Source organism: Sus scrofa, chromosome X (genome assembly GCF_054392235.1).
Source record: "Sus scrofa isolate SSC_HxYL_T2T_F1_AM1 chromosome X, Sscrofa_HxYL_maternal_Yorkshire_Landrace_v2.0, whole genome shotgun sequence".
Taxonomy (NCBI): domain Eukaryota; kingdom Metazoa; phylum Chordata; class Mammalia; order Artiodactyla; family Suidae; genus Sus; species Sus scrofa.
In genome coordinates, this window is record NC_139401.1 from 37482982 (window position 1) to 37510737 (window position 27756).

General features: G+C 43.7%; 3 protein-coding genes across 38 annotated transcripts in view; all 3 read left to right on the top strand.

Annotated features, from left to right (window-relative positions):
• The window catches only part of SYTL5 (synaptotagmin like 5), a 304058-nt gene that overhangs the window by 69478 nt on the left and 206824 nt on the right, over nucleotides 1-27756 (top strand). The gene's annotated exons all lie outside the window — the stretch shown is intronic.
• H2AP (H2A.P histone) lies at nucleotides 21572-22804 on the top strand. The gene has a single exon (XM_003135010.5). The coding sequence runs from the start codon at nucleotides 22055-22057 to the stop codon at nucleotides 22394-22396; it is 342 nt and encodes a 113-aa protein (XP_003135058.1). The 5' UTR covers nucleotides 21572-22054; the 3' UTR covers nucleotides 22397-22804.
• H2AL3 (H2A.L variant histone 3) lies at nucleotides 24295-27709 on the top strand. The gene has a single exon (XM_085008935.1). The coding sequence runs from the start codon at nucleotides 27209-27211 to the stop codon at nucleotides 27590-27592; it is 384 nt and encodes a 127-aa protein (XP_084865061.1). The 5' UTR covers nucleotides 24295-27208; the 3' UTR covers nucleotides 27593-27709.

The following is a 27756-nucleotide window of genomic DNA, read 5'->3' on the forward strand; positions in this document are numbered from 1 at the left end:
CCCGTAGCCTGGGAATTTCCTGGTAGAAACATACCACTGTTTAATTGTTATTTTGGAAGAATTAACTGCTGTGTTTTTGCAGATATTTTGCCACATCAAGCAATGTGGTAACAAACATATTTATGCATGGCTCTTGTGCCTGTGTGCAGGAGTTTCTCTAGCTAGTTTCTTACAGAGTAAAATTCCTGGATTATAGGAGAGGAAGATCTGCAGCATTTCAAGTTATTACCAAACTGCCTTTTAGGAGTTTGTCTCATGACTGTCATTATAAAAACCTTGAAATGTTTACTAATCTAATGTAGGAAATTGTCCTTTCATTGGCATTTTCATTTGCATTCCCCTGATAATGAATGACATTATTAGCTTGAGCTGCCATAACAAGTTATCATGTTACCTTGGCTTAAACAACACAAATTTGTTTCTTATAGTTCTGGGGGCTGGAAGCCTGAGATGCAGGTGCCAGCCTGGTGCAAGCTTGCCCATGGCATCCTCCTCATTGTGTCCTCACTCTCTGGTATATCTTTTTATAAGGACACTAATCCCATCGTGAGGGCCCCACCCTCATGACCTCATCCTCCCAAAGGCCCCTTCTCTAAATACTATGTCACTGGGGGCTAGGGCTTCAACATAAGGCAGTTCGATAAGATTTGATCCATAAATGCACCCATGAAACCACTGCCACAGTGAATTTACAGAATACTTCAAGTTTCCTGGATGCCTTGCAGTCTCTTCTTCCCTCTACCCCTGGGCCCAGGACAATAATGATTTGCTTTCTGTCTCTATGAAATTAGTTTGCATTCCCTAGAATTTCATGTAAGTGAAATCATACAGCGTGTGCAATTTTGTGTCTGACTTCTTGTACCGATTTTGTGATCTGTTCATATTGTTGTGTCCGGTCTGTGAGTATTTTGTTACCTTTTGTTGCCAAGTAGTAGTTTTTACATGGACAGTCTGCATTGTGTCTATCCCTTCATCTGTGGATAGAAATGCACGTTGTTTTTAGTTTAGGGCAATTATGAAGAAGGCCTTGTGTGAATATTCACACACAAGTGTTTTGGGGGTCGTATATTTTCACTTCGATTGGAAGGATACATAAGTGTGGAATGGCTGGGCAGCAGGGGAATTTTCTAACTTCCTAAGAAGCTGACAAAAGTTTTCTAAAGTGGTTTTACCATTTTACTTTCCCACTAGTAATGTGTAAGTGTTCCAGTGTTTCTGTATCCTCTCTAACACATACTGTCGTTGCTGTTGACTTTTTATTGTAGTCATCAGAGCGGGCATGTATTCGTATCTCATTGTATTTTAATTTGCGTTTTTCCTCAAATTCCAGATGTTGGATATCTGTTCACATGCTAAACTGGTCAAATGTATATCTTCTTCTGTCATGTTAAAGACTTTTGCCCATTTTTTTTGTGTGTATGTCTTTTTTTTTTTTTTTTTTTTTTGCTATTTCTTGGGCCGCTTCCCTGGCATATGGAGGTTCCCAGGCTAGGGGTCTAATCAGAGCTGTAGCCACCGGCCTACACCACAGCCACAGCAATGCGGGATCCGAGCCTCATCTGCAACCTACACCACAGCTCACGGCAACGCCAGATCGTTAACCCACTGAGCAAGGGCAGGGACCGAACCTGCAACCTCATGGTTCCCAGTCAGATTCGTTAACCACTGCGCCACGACGGGAGCTGCTACAGTGTTCTGTCAATTTCTACTCTACAGCAAAGTGACCCAGTTACCCATACACATATACATTCTTTTTCTTACATTATCCTCCGTCATGTGCCATGATTAGATATAGTTTCCTGTGCTGTACAGCAGGATCTCATTGCTTATTCAGTTATTTATTAATTCGAGGTAAAAGCTGAGGTTCATTTTTTTTCCCTATTTGGATATTCAGTGGTGCAAACACCATTTGTTGAAAAGATTACCCTTTTCCATTGACTCTTCTTGGCGACTATTGAAAATCAACTGACCAGAGTTCTCTTGGGGTGCGGCAGGTTAAGGATCAGACCCGAACGTGTCACTGTAGTGGCCCGGTTGCTACGGGGATGCAGGTTCCATCCCTGGCCTGGGAACGTGGACACTGCCAGAAAAAAGAGAGATAGGAAAGAAAATCAACTGACCATGTATCTTGAGTCTACTACTTTTGAATCTTGAATTCTATTAATTCTATGTGTCTGTCCTTTCGCCAGAACTATACTGACTTTATCACTGTAGCTTTATAATAAGACTTAAAGTGAGGTAGTGTATATCCACCAACTTGTTCTCTTTGGCTCTTCTAAGTCACTGTGGCTTGAGCTGTGGAGGTAATGGCAAAAGATAAGGGCTGAGAATTAGGCTACGGCCAGATAATGCAGGATATTGTTAGTCAGGCTACCAAGCTTTTGTCCCCCAAACAGTGGAGGCGTATAAAAGAATTATTAACAGGGGAGTAATATGGTTATATTTGCATTCTGCAAATCATTCTCGGAAATAAGGGGAGCGTGGATGGAGGGGATAGGACAAAGCCTGAAAGACTAGGCTGTGTTAGTAATCTCAGAAAGACGTGATACGGTCCTGCTCTAGGGCATTGAAGTAGCATGGTGCTGTCTGGTAGAACTCTCTGGTGTGAGATAATGTTCTAGAGCTTCCCTGTCTGACACAGTAGCCACTGGCTACGTGTTGCTACTGAGTTTTCGAAATATGATCAGCGAGACTAAGGAATTGAATTTTTTCTTTTTTCTTTTTTCTTTTTAGGGCCGCACCTGCAGCATATGGAAGTACCCGGGCTAGGAGGCGCCACAGCGACAGCAATGCCGGATCCAAGCCACATCTGTGACCTACGCCACAGCTTGGGGCAATGGTGGATCTTGTCTTTTTTTTCTTTTTTGCCTTTTCTAGGGCCGCACCTGTGGCATATGGAGGTTCCCAGGCTAAGGGTCTAATTGGAGCTGTAGCCACTGGCCTACACCACAGCCACAGCAACATGGGATCCGAGCCGCATCTGTGACCTACACCCCAGCTCACAGCAATGCCGGATCCTTCACCCACTGAGCAAGGCCAGGGGTCGAACCCGCAACCTCATGGTTCCTAGTTGGATTCATTAACCACTGGGCCATGACGGGAACTCCGCAATGGTGGATCTTTAACCCACTGAGTGAGGCCAGGGATTGAACCCGCATCCTCACGCAGACTATGTTGGGTTCTTAACCCAGTGAGCCACAACGGGAACTCTTAAGAATTGAATTTTAAATTCTTTTTAATTTTATTTGATTTTAATCTAAATATAAATGTCTACATGTGGCTGTTGGCTACGGTATTGGACAGTGCAGAGCTTGAGAAAGGATTAGACTTCAGAGATAGAAGGAGAAAAATATGGAAAGGGTTTCACCACTGATGGAACCCCAAATAAGGGATAAGGTAAGGGATAGAAAGAAGATGACACCCAAGTCCCTGTACTGCGGTGACTTCGTTAACATCTGTATTACCACTGGACTAAACATTTAATTGGGGGTGGGGACGGACTGTCTTTCTTAGTGTTTTATCCCCAGCAGCTTACGTAGTGCCAGGCATAGAGCAGACTCTCAGTGAATATTTGTTGAAGATGAAAGGAGGAGAGGGAGGGAAAACAACCCGATAAGGCATTACCACCATCAGTAAGATAAGGGACGAATGTGAGAAGAAAGCTCAGCAGGAGATAATGATGATAATAGTAATGACAATAATAATATTCGGTGTCTATTGAGGACTTCACCATGGTCAGGCATCGGTTATAATCTTGCCTGTATTTTATCATTTAATCCGCAACAAAAGTCCTCTGAGATATTATTCCCACTTTACAGATACACAAAACTGAACATGAGAAAGAAAGGAACGTGAATAAAGCGACTTTACGAGGCGGTAGAGTGAGAATGAGGTTCGTTGAGACCAAGTGATGGGACAAAACAACTAATAGCGGCAAGAGAGGAGTCTGGACTCCAGATAACGATTTTTGGAACCATCAGTAAAAGGTGTTTGCTGCAACCTGTGAATGCAAGTATCTGCTCAGAAAGCAAGATGATAGATGAAAAAGAGAGATCTATGGGGAGAGTATCCTTGAACGGAAGCTGAGAAGTTCTGTGAAAGGATGCGTGTGTATAGGTGCGAGGAAACGCAGAGAAGATAATGTCCCCGAAACCGAGGGGGCGGCGGTCGAGGCAGGGGAGGCAGTAGCCCACATCTCACTGGCTGGAGATGTCCATATATGTTCATGGACTTAGCAACTGGCAGGTTCCTGGGTCCCGGGCAGAAGCAGTTTGCTGAACTGGTGGAGGCAGATTACAAGGCACCCAGGAGTAAATACAGGGTGCGGTGATAGGACATGAAAATCTTTGTTCGTAAGCATAAAAAGATCACGTCGTATCCAGAGGGGGGACTGTGGGTCATCCGTGTTGTTTCAAGACCGAGCATGCTTATGAAGAAAAGGCCATTACGGTGGCAGGGGAGGTCGAAAAGTCAAGGTTGCAGAGTGAGAACTCAGACATTGAATTTTGTCATCTACAGTCATGCTGCTCGTTGTGGTCAGCAGACCCATGCTAGGCTGTCAACAGTGAGTTGCTGGTCTGAGACACAATAAATATGGAAATGAAAAATAAACATTTAGAAAATGGAAGAGTCGTTTGCCACAGTCATTTGATACCCACTGAATACAAATATTTAAATCCAGGAGCAGATATACTTTGTATATCCTGCTTTGGTCATTTCTGCTTTCATAATGATGCACTTTTATTATGGGTTTGCCAAAACATAAGATAAAAAATTGTCTTGGAGTTCCCGTCAGTGGTTAACGAATCCGACTAGGAGCCATGAGGTTGCAGGTTCAATCCCTGGCCTTGCTCAGTGGGTTAAGGATCCGGCATTGCCGTGAGCTGTGGTGTAGGTCACAGACGAGGCTCAGATCCGGCGTTGCTGTGGCTGTGGAGTAGGCCGGTGGCTCCAGCTCCGATTCGACCCCTAGCCTGGGAACCTCCATATGCCATGGGTGCGGCCCTGGAAAAGGCAAAACAAAAGAGACAAAAAAAAAATTGTTTCTCAATGAACTGGATATTTTTTAAAAAAGATCCTTTATCACAGTATGAGAACCACTTTTTAAAAACAGTACAGTGAGAGAATGATGAAGCAAGCATAGCAAAATGTTCAGAAGACGTGGTGGAAAGTTATATGGGAATTATTTGTACTTAAAAAATTCTATAAATCTGCAATTACTTCAAAATAAAGTGGTATTTTTATTTTTATATCCATTCATTCATTCTTTTCAGGGCTGCACCTGTGGCATATGAAACTTCCCAGGCTAGGGGGTCACATCGGAGCTGCAGCTGCCAGCCTACACCACAGCCACAGGAATGTGGGATCCAAGTCGCATCTGCAACCTATACTGCAGCTCATGGCAACATCAGATCCTTAACCCACTGAGCGAGGCCAGGGGTCGAACCTGCATCCTCATGGATACTAGTTGGGGTCATGACCTCCTGAGCCACAATGGCAACTTCCCCAAACAGTGTGGTATTTTTAAAAAGCTTTAAGACTAATGAATGTAGATGACAAGTCAGGGGATTACTCTTAAGGAAAAGAATAGGCCACTCTGCCACTGAAGTTGAAAGGTGGGAGGGCAGTGTGAGTGCGGATTAGTGTAGCTTTATAATGAGAGCTCCAGGGTCATCAGACCACCCCTGCCTGGGTCTGAGGTGGAGTCTCTGTTCTCTTTGTAGAGTAGTCAGTGAGTGCTTGGCCAAAAGGAAGTGCCTTAGCTTTATATCCTCAGAGGCTGGCCCTGCGTCAGGGTTTGCATGCAAGCAGTTTTGTTTGGAAGGTCATTCCAAGAATCACTGTTGGTTTAATTCAGGACTCAGGATAGAGAGAAGTAAGCTGACACAGTGTGTATCATGGAATAGGTTTCTGCTGTGGGCAACTGGGATTTGGCCCTTGTGGGAAACGCTAAGAAACAGTGCCCAGCGCACATCAGGATTATCCCATTTTAGGGGCAAGAGAACCGAAACATTTACCCTCCACCTGCCGCCTTTCGTTTCCTGAGTGCTGCGGCAAGGTGAAGCTGGCACATACTGAATGTGGTAGAGGCTGCGGGGTTCTTTGCAGGCTCCAGAGACATGTGCTCTGACGAGATAGGAAGTGAGGGAAAGCATGGTTTGAAGAGATGGCTGGAAGTTAAAAAATGATACCAGTGGGAACGGGCAGAGGAACCAACTAGGGGACAAACATGTGATTGGTTGATTGCAATGATTGCCATGTGGGCTTGAGAACTCGGTGAACGTGGGAGTCCGTGGATTTATCACCGTATCAATCCTTCCATGGCCATGACTGTGAGTCATGTATAGAGCCTGTGACAGCAGTCAGGTGTTTGACTTTATTATTTTCCTGAGCAGCTGCCTGAACCTGGGAGCACGTCTCACTAAGTTATTGGACTAAAAGAGCATTGGCTCACATCTTTTTTCAGATGAAGTACTTTTTTTCTCTCTCTCCTTTTTTTTTTTTTTTTTTTTTTTCTTTTTTGGCCACCTCATGGCATATGGAGTTCCCAGGCCAGGGATCACATCTGTGCCGCAGTTGTGACCGATGCCACAGATGTGCCAGGGCCATATCTTCAACACACTGTGCTGGGCTGGAGACTGAACCTGCGTCCCAGGGCTCCAGAGACCCAGGCTGCCAAACTGTGCCATGGTGGGAACTCCAGATGAAATGCTCTCAAGCTGGGTCTTTTCCTTACGTATTTAGGCTGTTGATGCTGAGGACCGTTCTATCCACGTTTACATCTGTATCATTCTCTTGGTTTCAGCATTTGTAGTCTTTAGGTGTCTGTAAATTCCACAAGGCGATGAGGCCACATCCCCTTCAGCACTGGATCCACGTGCCAGCGCAATGCGTAGTAGGGCATATTATGTGAAAATAGGATGGTCCCTGCAAAGCTCAGAGACTGGCAGGGGGAGAGGAGCTTGTAATGAGATGAGCAGGGCACAGTAGATTGAGTGCTGCGATGGAGTGTACACAGTAGATGCTCAGTTAATATTTGCTGAGTGACTAAATGAAATGTGGTCCAGTGTACTAACTACTCCTCTTGCCACGATTAGCTTATCATGTTCTTAGATGAAGTTAGCAATTATGGAATCAAAATGGGTTTGAGGAAAGATGGAGATACTTGCCATCATATTTCTTAACTCTTAAGATCTTCTCAACTCTTCTGTAAGCAGACTGGCCAAAACAGATGAAAATACTGAATCCAGTAATTTCCAAATTTGTTGTATGGGAGGGGAGAATGAGACACCAGAGTCGTTTTCATTTTGTTAACTGATTATATCATAATTATTGAGCCATAACGGTCACATTACTTTTTCTATGGCTATTTAACAGAGAAGCATCATTTAGGGCTCAAGGAATCTAAGTCAGTAGTGATGAAATGTTTATGATCTGGGAATGATAAATCACTTATCTTACCTTGCTACTCTCCCCACATAAGAGTCTTTAGTGGCTAGATTTTAACTCTTTTACAATTTTTTCCTTAGTCACACAACAATTTCTTAACAATCATTTGCACATAACACTAGAGACAAATAGAGAAAAATTCTAGTTCTTGCTTTATCTTGGAGCATTCAGGATATTTTTGTTTACAAATGATCTTTCATTCCTAACAAGATTTTCACTTTATTTAAAAAAAACCCTACTTATTCACTCAATCAATATTTGTTGTTTTTTTAAACGTTCATTTTTTTCACACAATATTATTCAATACTGGTTATATTCATAAGTGTGTGCTAGAGACAAAGCATATTCAGTGAAGAAAGGTAGGTATCTGCCGTCAAAAAGTTCAGAGCCTCACAGGGGAAGAGAGGCCTACCTGTAAGCAGGCAAGAACAGTGATTTCTTCAGAGGCCAGGAAAAGAAGAGAAAATCTCTCTTTAGCGAAGTCAGTGGAGACTTTGAGAAGACATCACATCTTTTACTTGGCCTTAGGTGACAGGAAGAACATTTTGTAGACATCAGGGAAAAAGAAGGTAGCTTGGGAACTGGGAAAGGAAAGGGAACGTGGAAGCAGGAAGGCCAAGGGAAAAGCAGATGCACAATCAGAGATCACGGTAGGCCGTGGAATATTCTGGAAATATGGGGAGAAATCTTGAAGGATGGGCTAGGGAGAGATGGCGAAGAGCCCTACGGGATGTGCTAAGAGCTTTGTACTCACATTTGCAGGGCAGCAGAGACTGAACAGTAGAGGAACACGTGGTGGCCACCATCAAGATGCAGCATGGACTCCCACCCCAACCTTAGTTGGGATGCAGGGATCAGTGTATCCCTCCCTCCCTCCCTCCTTCCCTCCTCTCCTTTCCCCGTCACCCCACACACTCCAAGAGGGTATGAAAAGATATATCACTCACATGATGAGACTTTCTGGGCAGAGCAGGATAGCCCCCAAGTAGGTCCTAAAATGGATTGAGAGAGGGCACGGGAGGAGGGAAACGGGAGGAGAGAAGACTGGCCTGAAGTTTCTATGGTGGGGTCAAGGGTTCCCATGCGTGGGAAGAGGCTTATATGGTTTGAATCTCTCAGTAGCACTAAAGGAAAGTACACCTAGACTTTCTTATAAGCCTTGCCCACTTGTGGGACCGAAGGAGAAGGCTTGAGGTGAGGCTTAAAAGCTGTTAGCAGACAAGCATCATTACACTAGCATAATCAGACTCGGGGGAGAGGGGCCATGAGCCTTGAGAAGATAACCTGGAAAAGAATGAGACTAGACCAGAGGAACCTGCAGGAGGTTTTGGCAAATCCCCAGGTCAAAGGAAGTAAGGATCTGAACAGTGACAGAGAGAATAAGGATGGTTGAGGAATGTTTCTGGGGAAGAATTGAGCTTTGGTAGCCGGTGATCACGGTAGAGAGTGAGAGGGGCTGCTCCAGGATGACTTTGAGGGCTGGTTGTACCACTAGAGAAACTAACGTAGGATATATGGGAGGAAGGACAGGTGGTGAGGAGGAGACTGTGAGTTATTTCAGTTTCATGAAACTGATCCCTGCATCCTAACTAAGGTTGGGGTTTTGAAATGTCATGGCCTAGTGCCACCACATCCTTTGAGAAAGGCACCGCAGGAGTTCCAGACTCTGCCTTCTTCTGGGTCATCCTGAGCATTGGTGGTCACATACGGTCATGCTAAAAATTAATGTCCCTCTGTGAAGCCCAACTGAGCATGATTTCCTTTTCATTTTCCGGGAAAATGTTACTGTTTCTTTTTTTTTTTTTTTGTAATTTTATTTTCCCACTGTACAGCAAGGGGGTCAGGTTATCCTTACATGTATACATTGCAATTACAGTTTTTCCCCCACCCTTTCTTCTGTTGCAACATGAGTATCTAGTTATTCCAAAAGTAATACATGTTTCATGTCAACAATTATGGAAGACGAGTGTAAAGAGAAAATGTAAATGCCCTGTAGTCCCTCCCCATGGAAATGACTAATATCATATTAGTGTATTATGTTCTAGAGAGGGGCCAGATATGAGAAAAACACTGTCAAAAAAAGTGAGCAGCAACTTCAAAGGGGAAGTATGGTTTGTTCTGGGTCTTTGAGGATTTTTGAGAATATTTGCTGACCATGAAGGGGAAGAAAGTGGGCCGAGCGTGGAGGTATAGGAGAATAAGGAAGGATACACATTTGAAAGTTGAGATCATATGGCTCCTTATGATTTATAACCCAGTATTTTAACTTAGTATATTATTATTATTATTATTATTATTATTTGCCTTTTCTAGGGCCGCACCCGCGGCATATGGAGGTTCCCAGGCTAGGAGTCTAATCAGAGCTGTAGCTGCTGGCCTACGCCACAGCCACAGCAACGCCAGATCCAAGCCTCACCTGCAACTGCAGCTCACGGCAATACTGGATCCTTAACCCACTGAGCGAGGCCAGGGATCAACCCCGCGTCCTCATGGATGCTGTTCAGTTTCCTTACCATTGAGCCATGACGGGAGCTCCCAGAGTGTCAGTTTCTGAGCATTGGGCTTGTGGCTTCCCTTTTGATCCAGGCTCTAGAGGTCAGCAAGTGTGATTGCATGAGTAGTTATTTCCTCCTGTATTAAAAAAGAAAAAAAATTTTTTTGTATTTGAAAAATTTGACGTATATTTCAGTTTTTTAGTTGTTATAACTGAAGATCTTTATAGATCAAAAAGTAGAGTTTCCAAGGACTCAAAAGGTTAATTGCGCTTTTTTTTTCTCAGTTTCATGGAGTAATCACTGGCATACATCACAGTATATATTACAGCATATAGCACGGTGGTTTGATTTACATATATTATGGAATGATTATAAGGTTTCATTTTGGAGAGACCACAGTGCATGATGGCTTGAAGTGAGATTTAATTCTCTGCTCAGGAGTTAACCTGAGCAGCCTGGATGGCAACTAGAAATCCCAGCCACTAGGCCAGCTAGAGGCTAGAAGCAAGATGGCCCTGATTTGCACCCCCTGTTGAAAGCAAGACTGTTTCGAGGAGGCAGAGACTGGAAAAACAGGTATAAAGTTTATTGTTAGAAACACAATACAGCATGTGGGAGCGCACACAGAGAATAGTCTGTTTATCTAAGGCAGAAGCAAAGCAGTGATACACACACATCCAAAGGAATGAGGGCGCGGCCATCCCCTTCAATGAGGAGCGCACCAGAGAGGTGATTTCATCCACTTATATACGACAGTTCTTCCAGGTCGTGGTCTTCCTTTGGTCAGTTATCTTGTTTTATCTTTTGTACCTGACCAGACCCAGGGCCTTCCTCCCATCTGCGTGCACGTCTTTTGGCCAAGATGGATTCCGAAGCAAAGCATGGCGGGAAGGTTATCTAGACTTAGTATGGCCTGTCGCTGCCTCCATGTCTGACCCAGAGGGGTCTCTCTGCGCATGTGTAGTTGGGGTCTCCCTGACCCTGAGGATGGGGAGTACGTGACTCTTGGTCTTTTGTCCAGGCAGAGCTCAGCCCCTCTTTTGATCCTGTCATTACCATTGTTGAGCAAGTTCCCAGAAGACATGTCCCAGTTATTTGCTTGTGCCTGTTGTTAATTCTATCTTGAAGTATAGCTAGGTAGCTGGTGGTAAATGTTTATCCCAGAGCCCCCCATCTCCTGCTTCAAGAAGTATAAATAAGAGGCTAGTTGCGAATGTGTATCCCCGAGCCCATCTATCTCCTGCCTCAGGTTCAGCTTACATCCATCATGCAAGTTTTGCTTTTTAAAAAATTTGTATGTATTGTGGCAAGGAAGTCACCTGCCAGACTATGGGGACCCCAGGGATGTGTGCTCTTGTCGGTCAAGAAAAGGGATTCTGTGATGGAAAAAGAAAAAGAAAAAAAACAAAACAAAACAAAACAAAAAAAAACAAACTTCTGCTGATAATGCTATTGGATTCTTTAGTTAATTTTATTAGGAGATTCTTTTAATAGTTGGATGTGATTAATATCCTGTTCAGTGATTCTGAAATTTTGTATTTTGGGTGAAGTATACCAGATAGTCAATATTTCTGACTCTGGAATGAAAGCCAGGAAAATCTTGCATGTGACACTACCCACTCTTCTTTCTCTCACTATTTGTATCTGACCTGGTCAAATGTCTGGAGAAGGAGGATCTCACTTTCCAAGTTGGGTTTTCACGAAGTGCCGTTTTCAAACGCAGGGATGGTTCCTTTTAATTAAAAGCAGATCTTCAGTCTTAGTGTTTTGCTTGCCCCTGTGAATTGTGAGAGAATTTTTTTCCTGTAGTGCAGTGAATGATTGGCTGCTTCTTATTGCCTAAAGAATTAAACTTAAGTCTCTCCATAAGTCGTGTTCTTCCAGAATAACTCATTTTATGAGAATCACTTTTGGAAACTGTTTTCAGTCCACTGGATTATTTACTGTAGAAGTGACATAATACACTAAATCCCTAGAGTGGTTTCACTTGCAAAAAAGGTAATATTCTGGATTCCACATAAAGTATTGAGAGCCTGGGGTTCTAATGGTTCCATGAGTAAGTGGTGTGCAGCAGTTATCTATTGCTACAATAAAGCTGTATTGTCAACTACCAAATCTTAGTAACTTAAAAATTACAACCGGAGTTCCACTTCCAGCAGGGTAGTGAGACATGCTTTGGAGACCAGCTCCCCATAAAATGGATGATAACTGTTTTTTAAACAACCACTTAATATCTCTGGAAATGGTCCTAAGGGCATGCAGCAAATGAAGAAATATTTATTCAAGAAAAAAATCTATTAAAACATGAAGATAGCAGCAAGCGTCTTAGGTGTTTGAACTGATACGCACACCATCCTTCTTCTCTCCCACTCAGCAAAATGGAAACTCTATTCAGGACTGGTGCAGCAAAGGACGCAGGGCTCTTCCCTCCAGCTCCTAGTCCAAGGGCTATCTTTAGAGGAAGAGCAGGACATCAGCATTTCTCATTCTGCCTCCACCTATTTGTTACCGAGGCTGTGTTCTGGGCAAGTGCGCCTGAGAGATGAAGGCTGGCTTCTCTTGCTCTGAATCCCCGCTCATGGGATGGAACATTTACACTAGATGCAGCATCACTGAGTATAACGGGACCTGATAACCCTTAAGTGGATTAAGGGTCTGGGAAGACCTGAGACTACTTCATCCTTAAGTTTGAGCTTCTGAAACAGCTGTTACTCAGAGAAAATTGTTCCATTGTCTCTACCCTCACCTTCAGAGCTCAGAGAATTGCCTTGGAGTAAAGCAGGCCATAAAACAGAGAGCATGAATCTCTTCCTAAAGGAACTGATTTCATTTGCAACAGAGTATGGAACAGGTCAAACCTAAGGGTATTCTCAAAAATGATGGAAGTTGTGATGAAAGGCAATTGGGAATAGATTGGTAGATTAATTGGAGATCGAAACAAAACTCTGAGCTGGCTGGTTTTCTGGAGAGAAGCTGAGAAACCAACACCTGAGAAGAGCCTTCCTGGGGACAGAATAAACTTAACCTCTACCTAACCTTTCAAGAGAGCCTGGATTTGATTAGATCAGTGTATGGTACTATTTATGACCTCAGAGAATTATTAAAAACAATACAGCAGGAGTTCCTGCCCTGTCGCAGCATAAACGAATCCGACTAGGAATTTGCGGGGTTTGATCTCTGGCCTCACTCAATGCATTAAGGATCCGGCATTGCCGTGAGCTGGTGTAGGTCACAGACGCGGCTTGGACCCCGAGTTGCTGTGGCTGTCCTGTAGACTGGTGGCTGTAGCTCTGATTGGACTCCTAGCAGGGGAACCTCCATATGCCGCTGGTGCAGCCCTTAAAAAAAAATAGGGCAATCAATTGATAATTAGTAGAGCTTAACAGTTGGGTATGATCAAAGAGAGTTCTGCCAAAACCAGTGTCATCCCAGGGTGACTGAGGTAACACCTGAGTCTGCACCCCATGAAGAACAACACCTGTGAAAGGTTTCACAATGTGAAGGGAGACTATAGGCTTCATTAAAATAATCTAGCCAATCACTAAACAAACAGAGAAATGATAATAAGCCACTTGGTGGTAGGACCAATACTCAGAGTTGCTACAATATGTTATCTAAAATTTCCAGTTTCCAACAAAAAATTGTGAGACATGCAAAGAAACAGGAAAGTATGATCCATACACCAGAACAAAAGCAGGCAACAGAGCCTTATGAGAGCAACCAGCTGTGGGATTTAGTAGACCAAGTTTTCAAAGTTACCATTATAAATGGTATGAAGTTACCATTATAAAAGGTTCAAAGGCCTAAAGGAAACCATGATTAAAGAAGTAAAGGAAAATATGACGATCATGCTGCATCAACTAGACAGTACCAATAAATAAATAGAAATCATTAAAAGCAATCAAATGGAAGTTCTGGAGTTGAAAATTATAATAACTGAAAGGAAAAATTCACTAAAGATCTGACTAGTAGATTTGAACTGGCAGAAGAAAGAATCAGTGAACTTGATGATAGGACAATTAAGATTTCCCAGTTTGAGGGGCAGAAAGCAAAAGGATGAAGAATAATGAAAGGAAATTATTCAGGCTGAAAGTAAGCAATTCCAGGTAGTACTTCAAATCAATACCAAAAACAAAGCACTGATAAAGGAACTGTATGTAATTTTAAAAGACAGTATAGATGTATATTTATTTTCCTTTTTTCACTTAGCAGAAAATTGTGTAACATACTGTTGTGCATGTAAGATAGGAAAATTCAATATGTGTATTCCAGATAATAGCACAAAAGGGATGGGATGGAAGCAAAGCTGTACTGAATTAAAGAAAATGACTCCAGATGGTAACTGGAATCCATAGGAACAAATGAAGAGAACCATAAATGACAAGGAAGTTAATAATAACAAAATCTCTAAATACGTATTTGTTTTCCTCGCCTTTAAATTATATAAAGTAATTATCATGTCACTGTATTATTGATTTTGTAGAAGCTATAGATTTACTATGTATAACCACAAAAAGAGGATGATTAATACCACAAAAAGAACATGATTCGACTTTTCTGACCATGGCTGGACCCACATATCTAAGGCTTTAGAAGGGACAGAAGGGACAGCTGGGCTGACTTGGCTCAGCTCCACATGGTCTCATCCTCTAGTAGGGTAGCTTATGCGAGTTGGCATGGCAGTAGTAGGTGTTTCATGTAAGAGTAAAAGAACACAGTCTGTTGAGGACCAGGCCCATTACTAGTCCACCATCGCTTCCCCATTTTAGGGGGTAAGGACAGCCCAGATTTAAGAGGTGGAGATACAGGCACCATGTCTTGAATAGAAGAGCTGCACAGTCAGTTTAAAAAAATATGGATACAGAGAATGGGAAAATTGTAGTCACTTTTGCCAAGAGTCGACTTCACAGTATTACAACCATTTATCCTACAATTCCTTGTTCTCTTAGAAGCTTTTTCTATTTTAACATTGTCTAATATATGTGTAAATTATGTTCATGCTTATCCTGATTTGAGAGGTGGATCTGAGTGCCAAGAAGTCTGTTAAAAGTCTGAATCTTTACTGCTCGTGGGTCATTTCAACCTCCCCTCTTTCTTACACTCATGTTTAGTCACACTTACTAGCTTTTACTTAAAACACCCCAAGTCTTCCACCGTTTAGAGATTTGCCTATGTCATCTTTCTGGAATGTTGTTTGTCTTTCCACTTTGATTTCCTATTCTTGCGCCAATTCTCAGTTTTAATGTTCCTTCCTCAAAGGATTATTCCTTGATTACTCCATCTAAGTTACATCCCCTCATTGTGTCTTAACACAATCTATTTATAATGTACATTTTAAAATGTAATGTAGTTCTTTTTTTGTTGTTGTTGTTATCTTTTTTTGTCTTTTTAGGGCCACGTCCATGGTACATGGAAGTTCCCAGGCTAGGGGTCTAATCGGAGCTGTTGCTGCTGGCCTATACCACAGCCAAAGCAATGCCAGATGCGAGCCGTGTCTGTGACCTACACCACAGCTCACGGCAACACCGCTGGATCCCCAACCCACTGAGCAAGGCAAGGGATCGAACCCGCAACCCCATGACTCCTGGTTGGATTCATTTCCGCTGCGCCATGATGGGAACTCCTGTGATGTGGTTCTTGATTGAGAATGATTTTGCCCTTCAGAGGACATTTGACAATATCTTTAGACACTTTATGGCATCACAACTGGAGGGTGCTATGATCATCTAGTGGGTAGAGGCCAAGGATGTTGTTAAATATGCTACAAAGCCAAGAACAAAGAATGATCCAGTTCAAATGCCGATAGTGCTGAGGTTGATAATAGCGGCTTTAGATCATGCACAGCAATTTGAAATTATATATGTCTTTGGGTATTTGTTTAACATTTGTCTTTCCTACTAGACTGAATGCTTTGTAAGGATGAGAGATAATGTCTCTTTTGTTTAACTTTGAATATCTAGCATCTAACTCAGGGCTTGATAGCAGGTAGCTGCATAATAAACATTTGTTAAATGAAGGAAGGAAGAGCAGGCAGGAGAATGGAAAAGACTTTATAAGAAAATGCATACACCTGCACATAGAAACACTAACCTTTCTGGGCATAGTGGATGGTATCAGTGTCCTACACATACCCCCACAGCCTGTACCAATTAGAAGCATCTTTGACTGACTTTCAAAGGTCAAAACCTGTATTTCTGTTGTCTGAGGGCTTTTATGAGGTTGTCAGAGCCCACGCTGCCTGATAGCATGGTAGTTCAGAAGGCTGGGGCATTATCTTCCCCTGGAAAGTATGTTTTCTAGTGTTCCCTGACGTTCTTCACTGATATTAAGCTGATTAATAATGAATACTTTGCTTCTTTGCCTTCCCTAAGTTCCTCCCTTTCCAGCTAGAGTTTCCTGGGCATACCTCCTGTGATAGGCTGACTAGTAGCCCCTACAGATAAGCAGATCCAAACCCCCTGTGTCTGTGAATGTTACCTTATATGGCAAGAGAGAACACACAGGTCAAATTAAGTTAAGGATCTTGAGATGGAAAATTAGTCTATAGTATCTGATACAGCCCAAGTGTAAACCCACATGTCCTTATTACAGGGAGGCAGAGATAGATTTGACACAGGAGGAATTTTGGCCACCAAAGCAAGATGCTACATTGCTGTTTGTGAAGTTGAAGGAAGGGGATAAGCAATTCCAGAAATGTAGCTTGGGGAGTTCCTGTCATGGCACAGTGGAAACGAATCCATCTAGGAACCATGCAGTTGCAGGTTCAATCCCTGACCTCACTCAGTGGGTTAAGGATCTGGCATTGCCGTGACCTGTGGTGTAGGTCACAGTTGTGGCTCAGATCTGGAGTGGCTGTGGCTGTAGCGTAGGCCAGCAGCTGCAGCTCCAATTCAACCCCTAGCCTGGGAACCTCCATGTGCCACAGGTGCGGCCCTAAAAAGCAAAAAAAAAAAAAAAAAGGAAATATAGCTCGGGATCTGGGAAAAGTCCTCTAGAGCCTCCAGAGGGAACATGGCCCTGTTAGCAAGTTGTTTTCAGCCCAGTGAAACTGTTCTGAACTTTGACCTCCAGAGTATGAGACTAAATATGTGCGGTTTTAAGCTACCAAATTTGTTTTAGCAGCCACAGGACTCTAATGTAGTTTTTTGTACCAGGAAGTGGGTTGTAGCTATATAACAAATAGCAAAAAAATGTAGAAGCAGCTCTGGAATTGGCTAATGGCTATAGGATGAAATCATTTTGAGGAGCATGACAGAAACATTCTAGATGACCTTGAACAATCAGTAGAAATATGGATGTTGAAAGTGCTGCTGGTGGGGGCTCAAAAAGAAGTGCAGAACATAGTAGAGAAAGCCTGTGTTGTCTTAGAGATTCTTAAATCATCATCAACAGACTCTTGATAGAAATGTGAATGTCAAAGGAATTGCTGGTGAAGGTTTAGAAGGACATTTGGAACATGAGCTGGGAAAGTGGGTTAGAGAAGATTCTTAATACACAGTGGCAGTAAACTTAGCTGAATTGTGCCTTATGCGTGTATGGAAAGCAGAATTTTAAGCAATGAGTTGAACAATTCAGTGATGCAGATGTTCTTGTTTCTTCGTGCTACCAATAGTCAAAATGCTAGAGGAAGGACATAAATTGAAGGGAGAATCACTAATCAATATGGAACCAGGACTTGAAGGCAGGACAACTTCTTAATCTATGCAGATTGTAAATGACGTTAAAAGTAGAGGACGCACCATCCGGAAGGTGTCTGGTAAACTCGAACAAACAATCAAAAATTTATATGGAACCAGAAGAGACCCAGAATTGCCAAAGCAATATTGAGGAGAAACAACAACAACAACAACAAAACCAAAGAGGAGGATAACTCTCCCAGACTTCAGACAATATCACAAAGCTACAGTAATCAAGACAGTGTGGTACTGCTACAAAAAGAGACGTAAAGACCAATGGAAAAGAATAGAGAACACAGAAATAAACCCAGATACCCACAGTCAATTAATCTTCAACAAAGGAGGCCAGAATATAAAATGGGAAAAAGACAGCCTTTTCAGTAAGTGATGCTGGGAAACCTGGACAGCTGCATGTAAATCAATGAAACTGGAACACACCCTCACACCGTGGACAAAAATAAACTCAAAATTACTTAAAGACTTAAACATAAGACAAGTCCCTGTAAAACTCATGGAAAAGAACATAGGCAAAACATTCTCTGACATCAACTGTACAAATGTTTTCTTAGGTCAATCTCCCAAGGCAACAGAAATAAAAACAAAAATAAGCCAATGGGACCTAATCAAACTGACAAGTTTTGCACGGCAAGGAAACCATAAAAAAAACACAGCCTATGGAATGGGAGAAAATAGTTTCAAATGATGCAACTGACAAGGGCTTCATTTCTAAAATATACAGACAACTAATACAACTCAACAGGAAAAAACCAACACCCCAATTGAAAAACGGGCAGAAGACCTGAACAGACATTATTCCAAAGAAGATATACAGACTGCCAACAAGCACATGAAAAAATGCTCAACATCACTGATTTTTAGAGAAACGCAAATCAAAACCACCTCACACCTGTCAGAATGGCCATCATTAACAAGTCAACAAATAACAAATGCTGGAGAGGGTGCAGAGAAAAGGGTACCCTCCTACACTGTTGGTAGGAATATAAATTGGTGCAATCACTATGGAGGTACCTCAGAAAACTAAATATAGAACTACCATATGAGCCAACAATCCCACTTTTGGGTGTATATCTGAACAAAACTTTCATTGACAAAGATGTATATGTTCTTTGTAGCACTATTCACAATAGCCAAGATATGGAAACAACCTAAATGTCCATCAACTAATGAATGGATTAAGAAGATGTGGTATATATACACAGGGGAATATTACTCAGCCGTAAAAAAGAACAAAATAATGCCATTTGCAGCAGCATGGATGGAAGTAGAGACTCTCATACTAAGTGAAGTAAGTTAGAAAAATAACATACGATATCACTTATATCTGGAACCTGATATATGGCACAAATGAACCTATCTACAGAAAAGAAACAAACTCATGGACTTGGAGAACAGACTTGTGGTTGCCAAATGGGAAGGGAAGGGAGAGGGATGGACTGAGAGTTTGGGGTTCGTAGATGCAAACGATTGCCTTTGGAGTGGATAAACAATGACATCCTGCTGCAGAGCACAGGGAACTATAGTCACTTGTGATGGAACAGGATGGAGGATAAGGTGAGAAAAAGAATATGTGTGTGACTGGGTCACTCTGCTGTACAACAGAAATTGACAGACCATTGTAAATCAACTTTAATAGAAAAAATAAAAATCTTAAGACATTTTTTAAAAAGGACAGTATCTAGTAGATAGGAAATCAAGGATGTAGAAAGACACTTTTGCTGGTACCTCTGAAGAATCAGAATATCAGAGTCGTCAGGAGTTCCCAGTGTGGCTTAGCAAGTTAAGGACCCGATGTTGCCTTCCTGAGGATGTGGGTTCAATCCCTGGCCTTGCTCAGTGGGTTAAAGATCCGGCATTGTCGTGAGGTGTTGTATAGGTCACTGATGTGGCTCGGATTCGGTGTGCCTGTGGCTGTGGCATAGAGTGGCAGCCGTAGCTCTAATTTGACCACTAGCCCAGGAACTTCCTTATGCTGCAGGTGCAGCTGCGTCTCTACAGGTCAACAGGAGACCCTGCATATAAAACACAAAAGACTCTTTTACATTTTAAAAGTGGGGGACCAGGAGGCATTCAGTTTCTCTGAACAAAGGTCCTGAGGCTTTAGCCCACAAGACTTTTATTAGGCAAAGTGTTTAGTGAGCAAGAGGAGGCCTAGGGAGTGTCAAAGCTATCTCTTCGTGAGATTTGGGGAGACTGCTGGCAATAAAAGTCACAAGTGTATACATCTAGGATATAGTGCAGTTGCCTAAGGAACAACATAATCAATGTATAAACACCTTGTTTTATTTTGACAGGAGACCCTGCACTTTGGAACTCTGCATCGGCAAACATGCTTATCTGGCTTTTGCCATCACAAGCATTCCTTGGCCTGTTTGCTTTCTGCAGAGTTCAGCGGTTCCGTGGTCTCCAACATGCAGCCATTAAAAAAAAACAAACAAAAAAAGAATATAAGGATATTCAAACAGAGAGCTCCTTGAAGCAAAAGGCGCTGTGAATCATGGATAAGCCAGGCCATTTCAGCAGAAGAAGGAATTAGATTTTCCAGGAGGGGTTTGTGAATCAGCCTCTTGTTTAAGGACATGAATCCCCAAGACATACATGGGCGACTGCAAGATTTTTGAGTCCATTAAATAGGCAGAAACAATGTCGTCGCTAACTGAAAGGATAGAGAAAAGATGACATGAAAGAGGCTATGGGACTCCCAAAATGTCATAAGCGGAAACAGGCTGATAAAACTACTCAGCTGCAAACATATTCACCATTCAAAAGAAAAGAAAGATGATTTTGAGGGCAGAGCTATGGTCCCAGATGAAATCATGGCATTAGAGGGAGGCGCCTCAAGCCACAAAAGATCATTCTCAGGACTTGATAGCTGAGGAGGTTTGCCTGCTTGGATGCTGAAATTGCTTGAATCCGAGTTCTTTCTGCCTTCTACTTTCTCTTTTGGGAGAGCAATGTCTGTAACTCTTATCAGCAGCAAATGAAGCAAAAACAAGGCAGTAAACACAAAATTAGTGGAGAGGAAAATGAAAATAAGAAAAAAGTGAGAAGAAACAACACTTGGTGTCTTGGCCTCACTTAGGACAGGCAAGAAAAGACACATCTGGGCTGAAACTGGGCACCCAGTACAGCTTTTGCCCTCTCTACAATATTGTCCTGCTTCTTACAGCTAAATCCATTGAGTATCTCATTGGAACTTCCCAAATGGTCAAAAGATGTTTTTCAAACTGTGCAAAATCAAGACACTCATAATAGACATGAGGTGAACATGGGTTAAAAGATTCCATTTTGCTCAGTGAGGGAAAGGGAACATGTTATAACTCGTTCAAAAGAGAATCCAAGTGGATGGGGTCCCGCTGTATAGCACAGGGAACTGTATCTCTAAGCACTTGTGGTGATGGAACACGATGGAGGATAATGTGAGAAAATGAATGTGTGTGTGTGCGCGCGTATGTTTGTATGTATGTATATGTAAGATATATAAAACTGGGTCACTGTGCGGTTTAGTAGAAATTGACAACATTGTAAACCAATTACAATATTTTTTTTTCTTTTTTCTTTTTTTTTTCTTTTGTCTTTTTAGGGCCGCTGGGTGCGGCATATGGAGGTTCCCAGGCTAGGGGTCTAATCGGAGCTACAGCTGCTGGTCTATACCACAGCCACCACAACATGGGATCCGAGCCGCATCTGCAACCTACACCACAGCTCATGGCAACGCCGGATCCTTAACCCACTGAGCAAGGGCAGGGATCGAACCCGCAACCTCGTGGTTCCTAGTCGGATTCGTTTCTGCTGCGCCATGGTGGGAACTCCCAATTAAAATAAATTAAAAAAAATTTTTTTTAAAAAAAGAATCCAAACATTAGATACAGGAGTATTGATCAAGAATATTTAAATTGTATTTGGGAAATAACTATTAAAAATAATAATTATAACATTTAAAAGAAAAGAATATTTAAATGAATGTGTAAGCAAAACTAGTTTCATGACATCATGAGAGGGGGGACAGTTTCACCTCTTCTAGGCAGTACATTTACTATGTTTCTCACCAACCTCCCACTAACAAAAGGTTATAAAAACCTTCAAAGACATTACAAGGCTAGAGTCGGAAAATGTGGTATGGTGTCCGAAAGATAGAGACAAGTTTGCCATTGAAATATACAGTTATTTCTACAACGTTAAGGTCAGGGGCAGTTCCCTCCATATGAGGGTCCAGTCAGAGTCCTGTCATGGACATGTCTTGGCTGAGGCTCAGTTAAGGCACAATGGAAACCAGTGATGTCCCAAAGTCTAGGATGTCACAAAGGGACTAGACCATAGCTATATCATGTGCAGGGCTGAATGCGGGTGTCTCAAGAGGTCCAGTCCAGCAGGAACATCAAGCAGAGCTGATTGAAGCCGAAGCCAGCAAAGATCATGTCAGGAAAACAAAGCCCCGAGGGCTCTTATGAGGCTCCAACTCATCTTACAACAACCGAGCCACAGGTCCCTGTGAGCTTCGTGGACCATCTTCTGCAGGAAGATCAGTATGTCCACACTCTGAGTTCATCCACAACACATTTCCTCTTCTCCGTGCTCGAATACCTTACCGACTACATCCTGGATCTGGTAGACACTAAGGCCAACACCGGCAGGATGCAGATGACCCCACAAGACGTGGAGAGGGCAGTGGACAGCAACGCAGAGCCCCATCGGCAGGTGAAGGATACAGCTTTTGCTCTGTTTGATGAAATGCCTGGATCCCGAAGGAATGGCTGAAACATGGGTCCTAGAGCCTGGCAGGAGCCCTCACAGCCTCAGCCTAAGGCAGATCTCAGCTGAGGAGCCCAGCTTCTGTCATCAGTAAATGTTAACGGATTTAGATCCCTGGCTGCACCTCAGATGCCTGTCCGTTTCTGTCACGTGTCGTTGAGGCGTCCGCGGGACCCCCAGGAGGGGCTCGGGGTGCGGGTGAGGGGCCGGGAGGTGTGAGTGCGGGATGCCGGGATCTCGGGGAGCCGTTTCCCAGGGCGACGGGGCGGGGCGTGGTCCTGGTGGGCGGGGCTGGCCGAGGCTGTGGGGGGCGAGGCCCTACTTCCTCCGTGGCTCTGAGGGCGCCCGGGCCTGGGAGGCCGGGGTGGGCAGGGCCCCCGAGGATGCTGAGTTCCCAGAATGGCGGTGGTGACGGGGGAGGGGCTGCAAAGCAGGACCGAGGACCTGAAAGCTTCATTCCTGCTGCAGCAGGTCTACAAGTAGGCGACGATGGCAGTGGGCTGCGTGGAGAGGGTGGCAGAGCCCTTGGCGTGAACTTTGTTCGTGACTGTCTTTTGATTATGATGGGGATTTTCTCAGGAGAGAGTGGCAGAGCAGTTGGCATGAACTTAGTTCAAGGGGGACTTTAGTTTACCTGCAAACCTCCACTCCTGGCTTCTTTGTGTGGAATACAAACGGCTGGCCAGGCGTGGTGATGGTCGGATGAAGAGGACTCGCTGCTTGTAATGCTGGGCCTTTCGGTTTTCCACGGTCATCACCCTTCCCTATTGTACCTCATGTGTGACCCGCTTCACTCATGTACAGCACATACGTGGCTCCTTAAGAGAGTTGAGGTCATTATTCTCATTGTACATTAATTCTAAAACCACAGTTTTCGGGAGTTCCCGTCGTGGCACAGTGAAAATGAATCTAACTAGGAACCTTGTGGTTGCAGGTTCAATCCCTGGCCTTGCTCAGTGGGTTAAGGATCTGGCGTTGCTGTGAGCTGTGGTGTAGGTCACAGATGCAGCTTGGATCTCATGTGGCGGTGGCTGTGGCTGTGGCTGGCAGCCGTAGCTCTGATTTGACCCCTAGCCTGGGAACCTCCATATGTCGTGAGTGTGGCCCTAAAAAAGACAAAAGCCAAAAAAAAAAAAAAAAAGAAAAAAGAAAGAAAGAAAAGAAAAGGAAAAGGATGAAATCTTCTTGTTTGGGGAATTGGTGTAGCATGGTGCTTTTTAAATGGTCTTTGGTATGGGGGCAACATTTTCTGTTTTACAAATTCATTGCCAAATGACATATAGTCTTATTTAATTATAAGCTGCAGGCCAACACCACAGCCATAGCAATGCCAGATCCCAGCCATGTCTGCAACCTATACCACAGGTCATGGCAACGACAGATCCTCAACCCACTGAACGGGGCCAAGGATCGAACTCCCGTCTTCATGGATACTAGTCGGGTTTGTTACCTCTGAGCCACACTGGCAACTCCTGAAAGCTAACTCAATTTCTTTACCTCTTATAGCTGACTAGTAACAAATAATTTAAGGACCCATGTCAGCCCACAAATCATGTTTGATTAGCAGTGCAGCAGTCATTTTAGGAGTTCCCGTTGTGGCACAGTGTGTTAAGAACTCCACATAGTGTCCATGAGGATGTGGGTTTAATCCCTGGCCTTGCTAAGTGGGTTAAGGATCCAGCGTTGCCATGAGCTGCAGTGTAGGTTGCAGGTGCAGCTTGGATCCGGTGTTGCTGTGGCGTAGACGGGCAGCTGCACCTCCAGCCTGTGAGCCTTCATGTGCTGCAGGTGCAGCTGGAAATAGAAAAAAAAAGTCATTTATTTTATTATTATTAAAATGTTTTTATTAAAGTGTAGTTGATATACAATATTGTTTTGATTTCTGCTATATAGCAAAGGGACCCAGTTATACATATATGTACTTTCTTCTTCTCGTGTTCTGTCCTGTTCTATCTCAAGAGATTGGATATAGTTCCCTGCGCTACCCAGTAGGACCTCGTTGCTTATCCATTCCTTTTTTAATTTTTTTTTGTCTTTTTTTGCCATTTCTTGGGCCGCTCCAGTGGCATATGGAGGTTCCCAGGCTAGGGGTCGAATCGGAGCTGTAGCCGCCCACCTACGCCAGAGCCATAGCAACGCAGGATCCGAGCCGCATCTGCGACCTACACCACAGCTCACGGCAACACCAGATCCTTGACCCACTGAGCAAGGGCACGGATCGAACCCGCAACCTCATGGTTCCTAGTCGGATTCGTTAACCACTGCGCCACGACGGGAACTCCTGCTTATCCATTCTAAATGCAATAGTTTGCATCCACCAACCCCGAACTCCCCGTCCATCCCACTCCCTCCCCCTTTCCCCTTGGCAACCACCAGTCTGTTCTCCCTGTGAGTTTGTTTCTTTTCTGCAGAGGGGTTCATTTGTGCCGTATTTTAGATTCCCTAAAGAAGTGATATCATATGGTCCTTTTTCTTTCTCTTTCTGACTTACTTCACTTAGTATGAGACTCTCTAGTTGCATCCATGTCGCTACAAATGGCATTATTTTGTCCTTTTTATGGCCGAGTAGAATTCCATCGTACATATGTACCACATCTTGGTAATCGCTCAGTGGGCATTTAGGTTGTTTCCACGTCGTGGCTGCAGTGGTCATTTTAATTTATTCTCTTAGGTGTACGGTTCCAAATCTAAGGACAAACAGTGAGCAGGCTCTGCATTTGGTGTCTCATTTAGCATTTCTCTTGCAGAGTCCTTCATGAACACAAAAGACTGATCACTCATATTTTGGGTTCTTGAATCACGGAGGGCAAAATATCTCTAAACTTCTGTTAATGCAACATCCATTAAAGGAAACAAGTTTGCAGCGGGGAGGCAGGTTAGATACTGTGGTTTGAGATATTTCAGTTCTGAGATGTAGAATGAGAGTAACTTGCCAACTTGACCATGAGAGAGAGAGTCTTCACGACACAAAGGAGCAAAACAGTGAAAGAAGAGGGAGGGAGACTGGGTTCTGGTCTCCTGTAAGTGTCGTTTACTTGGGACACGTCAGCTTCCATGGCTAGAAAATGACGCTGTTGGACTAAATTATTGCAAAGTTCTGTTCGAGGTGTACAGTTACCAGTCTATGACTTTTCCCTAAGAACAGTTTTCTATTAAAATGGGGTGAGTGGGGCACAGAGGCCAGGGATTCTTGTCTAGGGTCTCCATTTTTATAGCAGAGGCCACTTTGGCCCAGAGATGCCAGTCCGCTCTCCCAGGGTCCCACGGCAAGTGGGTGGCACGGTAGGGAGGCGAGCCCAGCCCTGCACCCCGTTGTCGAGGCTCCTCCTCTGCTCTGTCATGAGAATTGTGTGGTCTCAAGACAGACAGGGGTTGCTGGTCCTGTCTGGGAAAAAGACAACCTCTCAATATAGAAGTGTTGATTTCTTAAAATAATTGTGGATGGGTTTCTGGGAGAATATATATTGTTTAAATGTAGTTAATTTAGAGTATCGTAATTGAGCTTCCTTATTCTTAAGGAAAGCTAGGAATATTCAATTTATGTAAGCAATTGATGCAGATATGCCAATCAGAACAGAGCGCCATTACTTTAAGAGATGTCGCAATCGCTTCCCTTAATAGCATTCAGCATAGGAAAACATTCCACACTCACACATCCGAGGTGAAGGCATTTCTGAATTACAGACACATCAACATTTAGGCACAAAGAGCGATTATAGCTTCAATTCTACAATTTCATCCACGGTTACATGTAAGCATAGAAAGAAAAACTAACTGGTCCAGATAGCAAAAAGCTGTTTGCCTCTAGAGGATATGATTTGACTAGTAAACAGATAAACAAGGACTAGAAAACGAGATTGTCTCTTGTCTCTACCTCAGTGGAGACTAGATCTCTGTGGACCCACTCATAGAGATCTCCAGATGGTCTGATCCTAAGTCCAAATTCTCCACCACTTCTGCCAACAAGGGGAATCACTTAGCAGCTATAAATGAGCGAAAAGAAAGCAGAAACATAAAACTAGTATCGAGGAGAATTAAAATGTAAAATTAAAATTAGAAAAACAAAATCACCAACATCCTCTCGGTGCTCTGGAATCATCTAGAAGGAACAAGACAGGGCACTCCTGGGCTTTGGCTGCGAATGAGACACACTTTTCTGTCTTTGGAGTTCACCTGGCCTATCAGTGTGATCTCTGCAACAGTTAAAAGTTATTTTTAAACCGAGAAATTCATGACACTTAGATACGAAGTGCAAGTGTGTTTGAGGAATGTATTTAACTCATGAGGGAATTGGCAGACACTGTAGCCAAAAGATAAGCCAAAGAGAAAACATAGAAATATTGAAAAAGGGTATTGAGATGTGAAAATGGAGGCAGAGGCAGTGTTGGTTTTATTACAGTATGAGGGTGCAGAGAAACGGAGCTCTACTGTACAAGGCATTCCGCGTGTCTGTCAGTGGCCACCAGTTTACAGATGGATGTAAACCATTCAAAGCCAATGCAAGGCTGGGCTCAGATAACCTGAAGCAGCGTCCTAAAGACAGGACAGTGGCTCCAATAAAACATCCTTTAAAAAAAAATCTGCTAGACCTTTAAAGTGATGTAGAAAGAGTTCCCTAAAAGAGAGGTTCCTACCACAGGCATTTGTAGGCCAGTCCTGATCAGGGTTCAGAGGACACAGATGACATCACAAAGTCAGAGGTGTCACAAAGGCCCCAGGCCAATAAAAGGCAGACGCAGAAAGTCTCAGTGGCCTCTCAGGAGACCCAGGACAGTGGGATAATCTCTCTGGGCCGATCCTGGACAGAACCCAGCCAACATGTCTCGGAAAAGAAACCTCCCGCAATGCAGTCATCGTAAGAAGCACGCCCTCTCGTGCTCCTCAAGAGCAGAGCTGCAATTCCCAATGAGCAGCTTGGACTGCGTCCTGCCAGAGGGTCAGTATGCGCAGCGCTTGAGCTCATATACCCCTGTGTTCCTCGCCGGCGTCCTCGAGCACCTGATGGCACACATCTTGGAGTTGGCGGCCAGAGAGGCCCGCAGCAGCCGCAAGGTGCGCATCACCCCCGAGCACGTGCAGAGAGCCTTGAACAACAACGAGACCCTCAGCCGCCTCTTCCAGGCCAGCAGCGTTTCCCGGGGGGCTGAGGAGGGGGCTGAGGAGCCCGGGGCCGAGGAGCCCCTGCCCGAGGCCGGGCAGTGAGACCTGGGTCCGGGAGCCGGGCCAGACCTCAGCGGTGGCCTCATCCCGCCTGTGTGGCTGAGGAAGGTCTGGTCCCCTTTAAGGTCTCGCAGCCATTAAAGTCCATGGTATCTCGGACGCCTGTCCGTTATTGTCACGTGTCGTTGAGGCGTCTGCGGGACCCC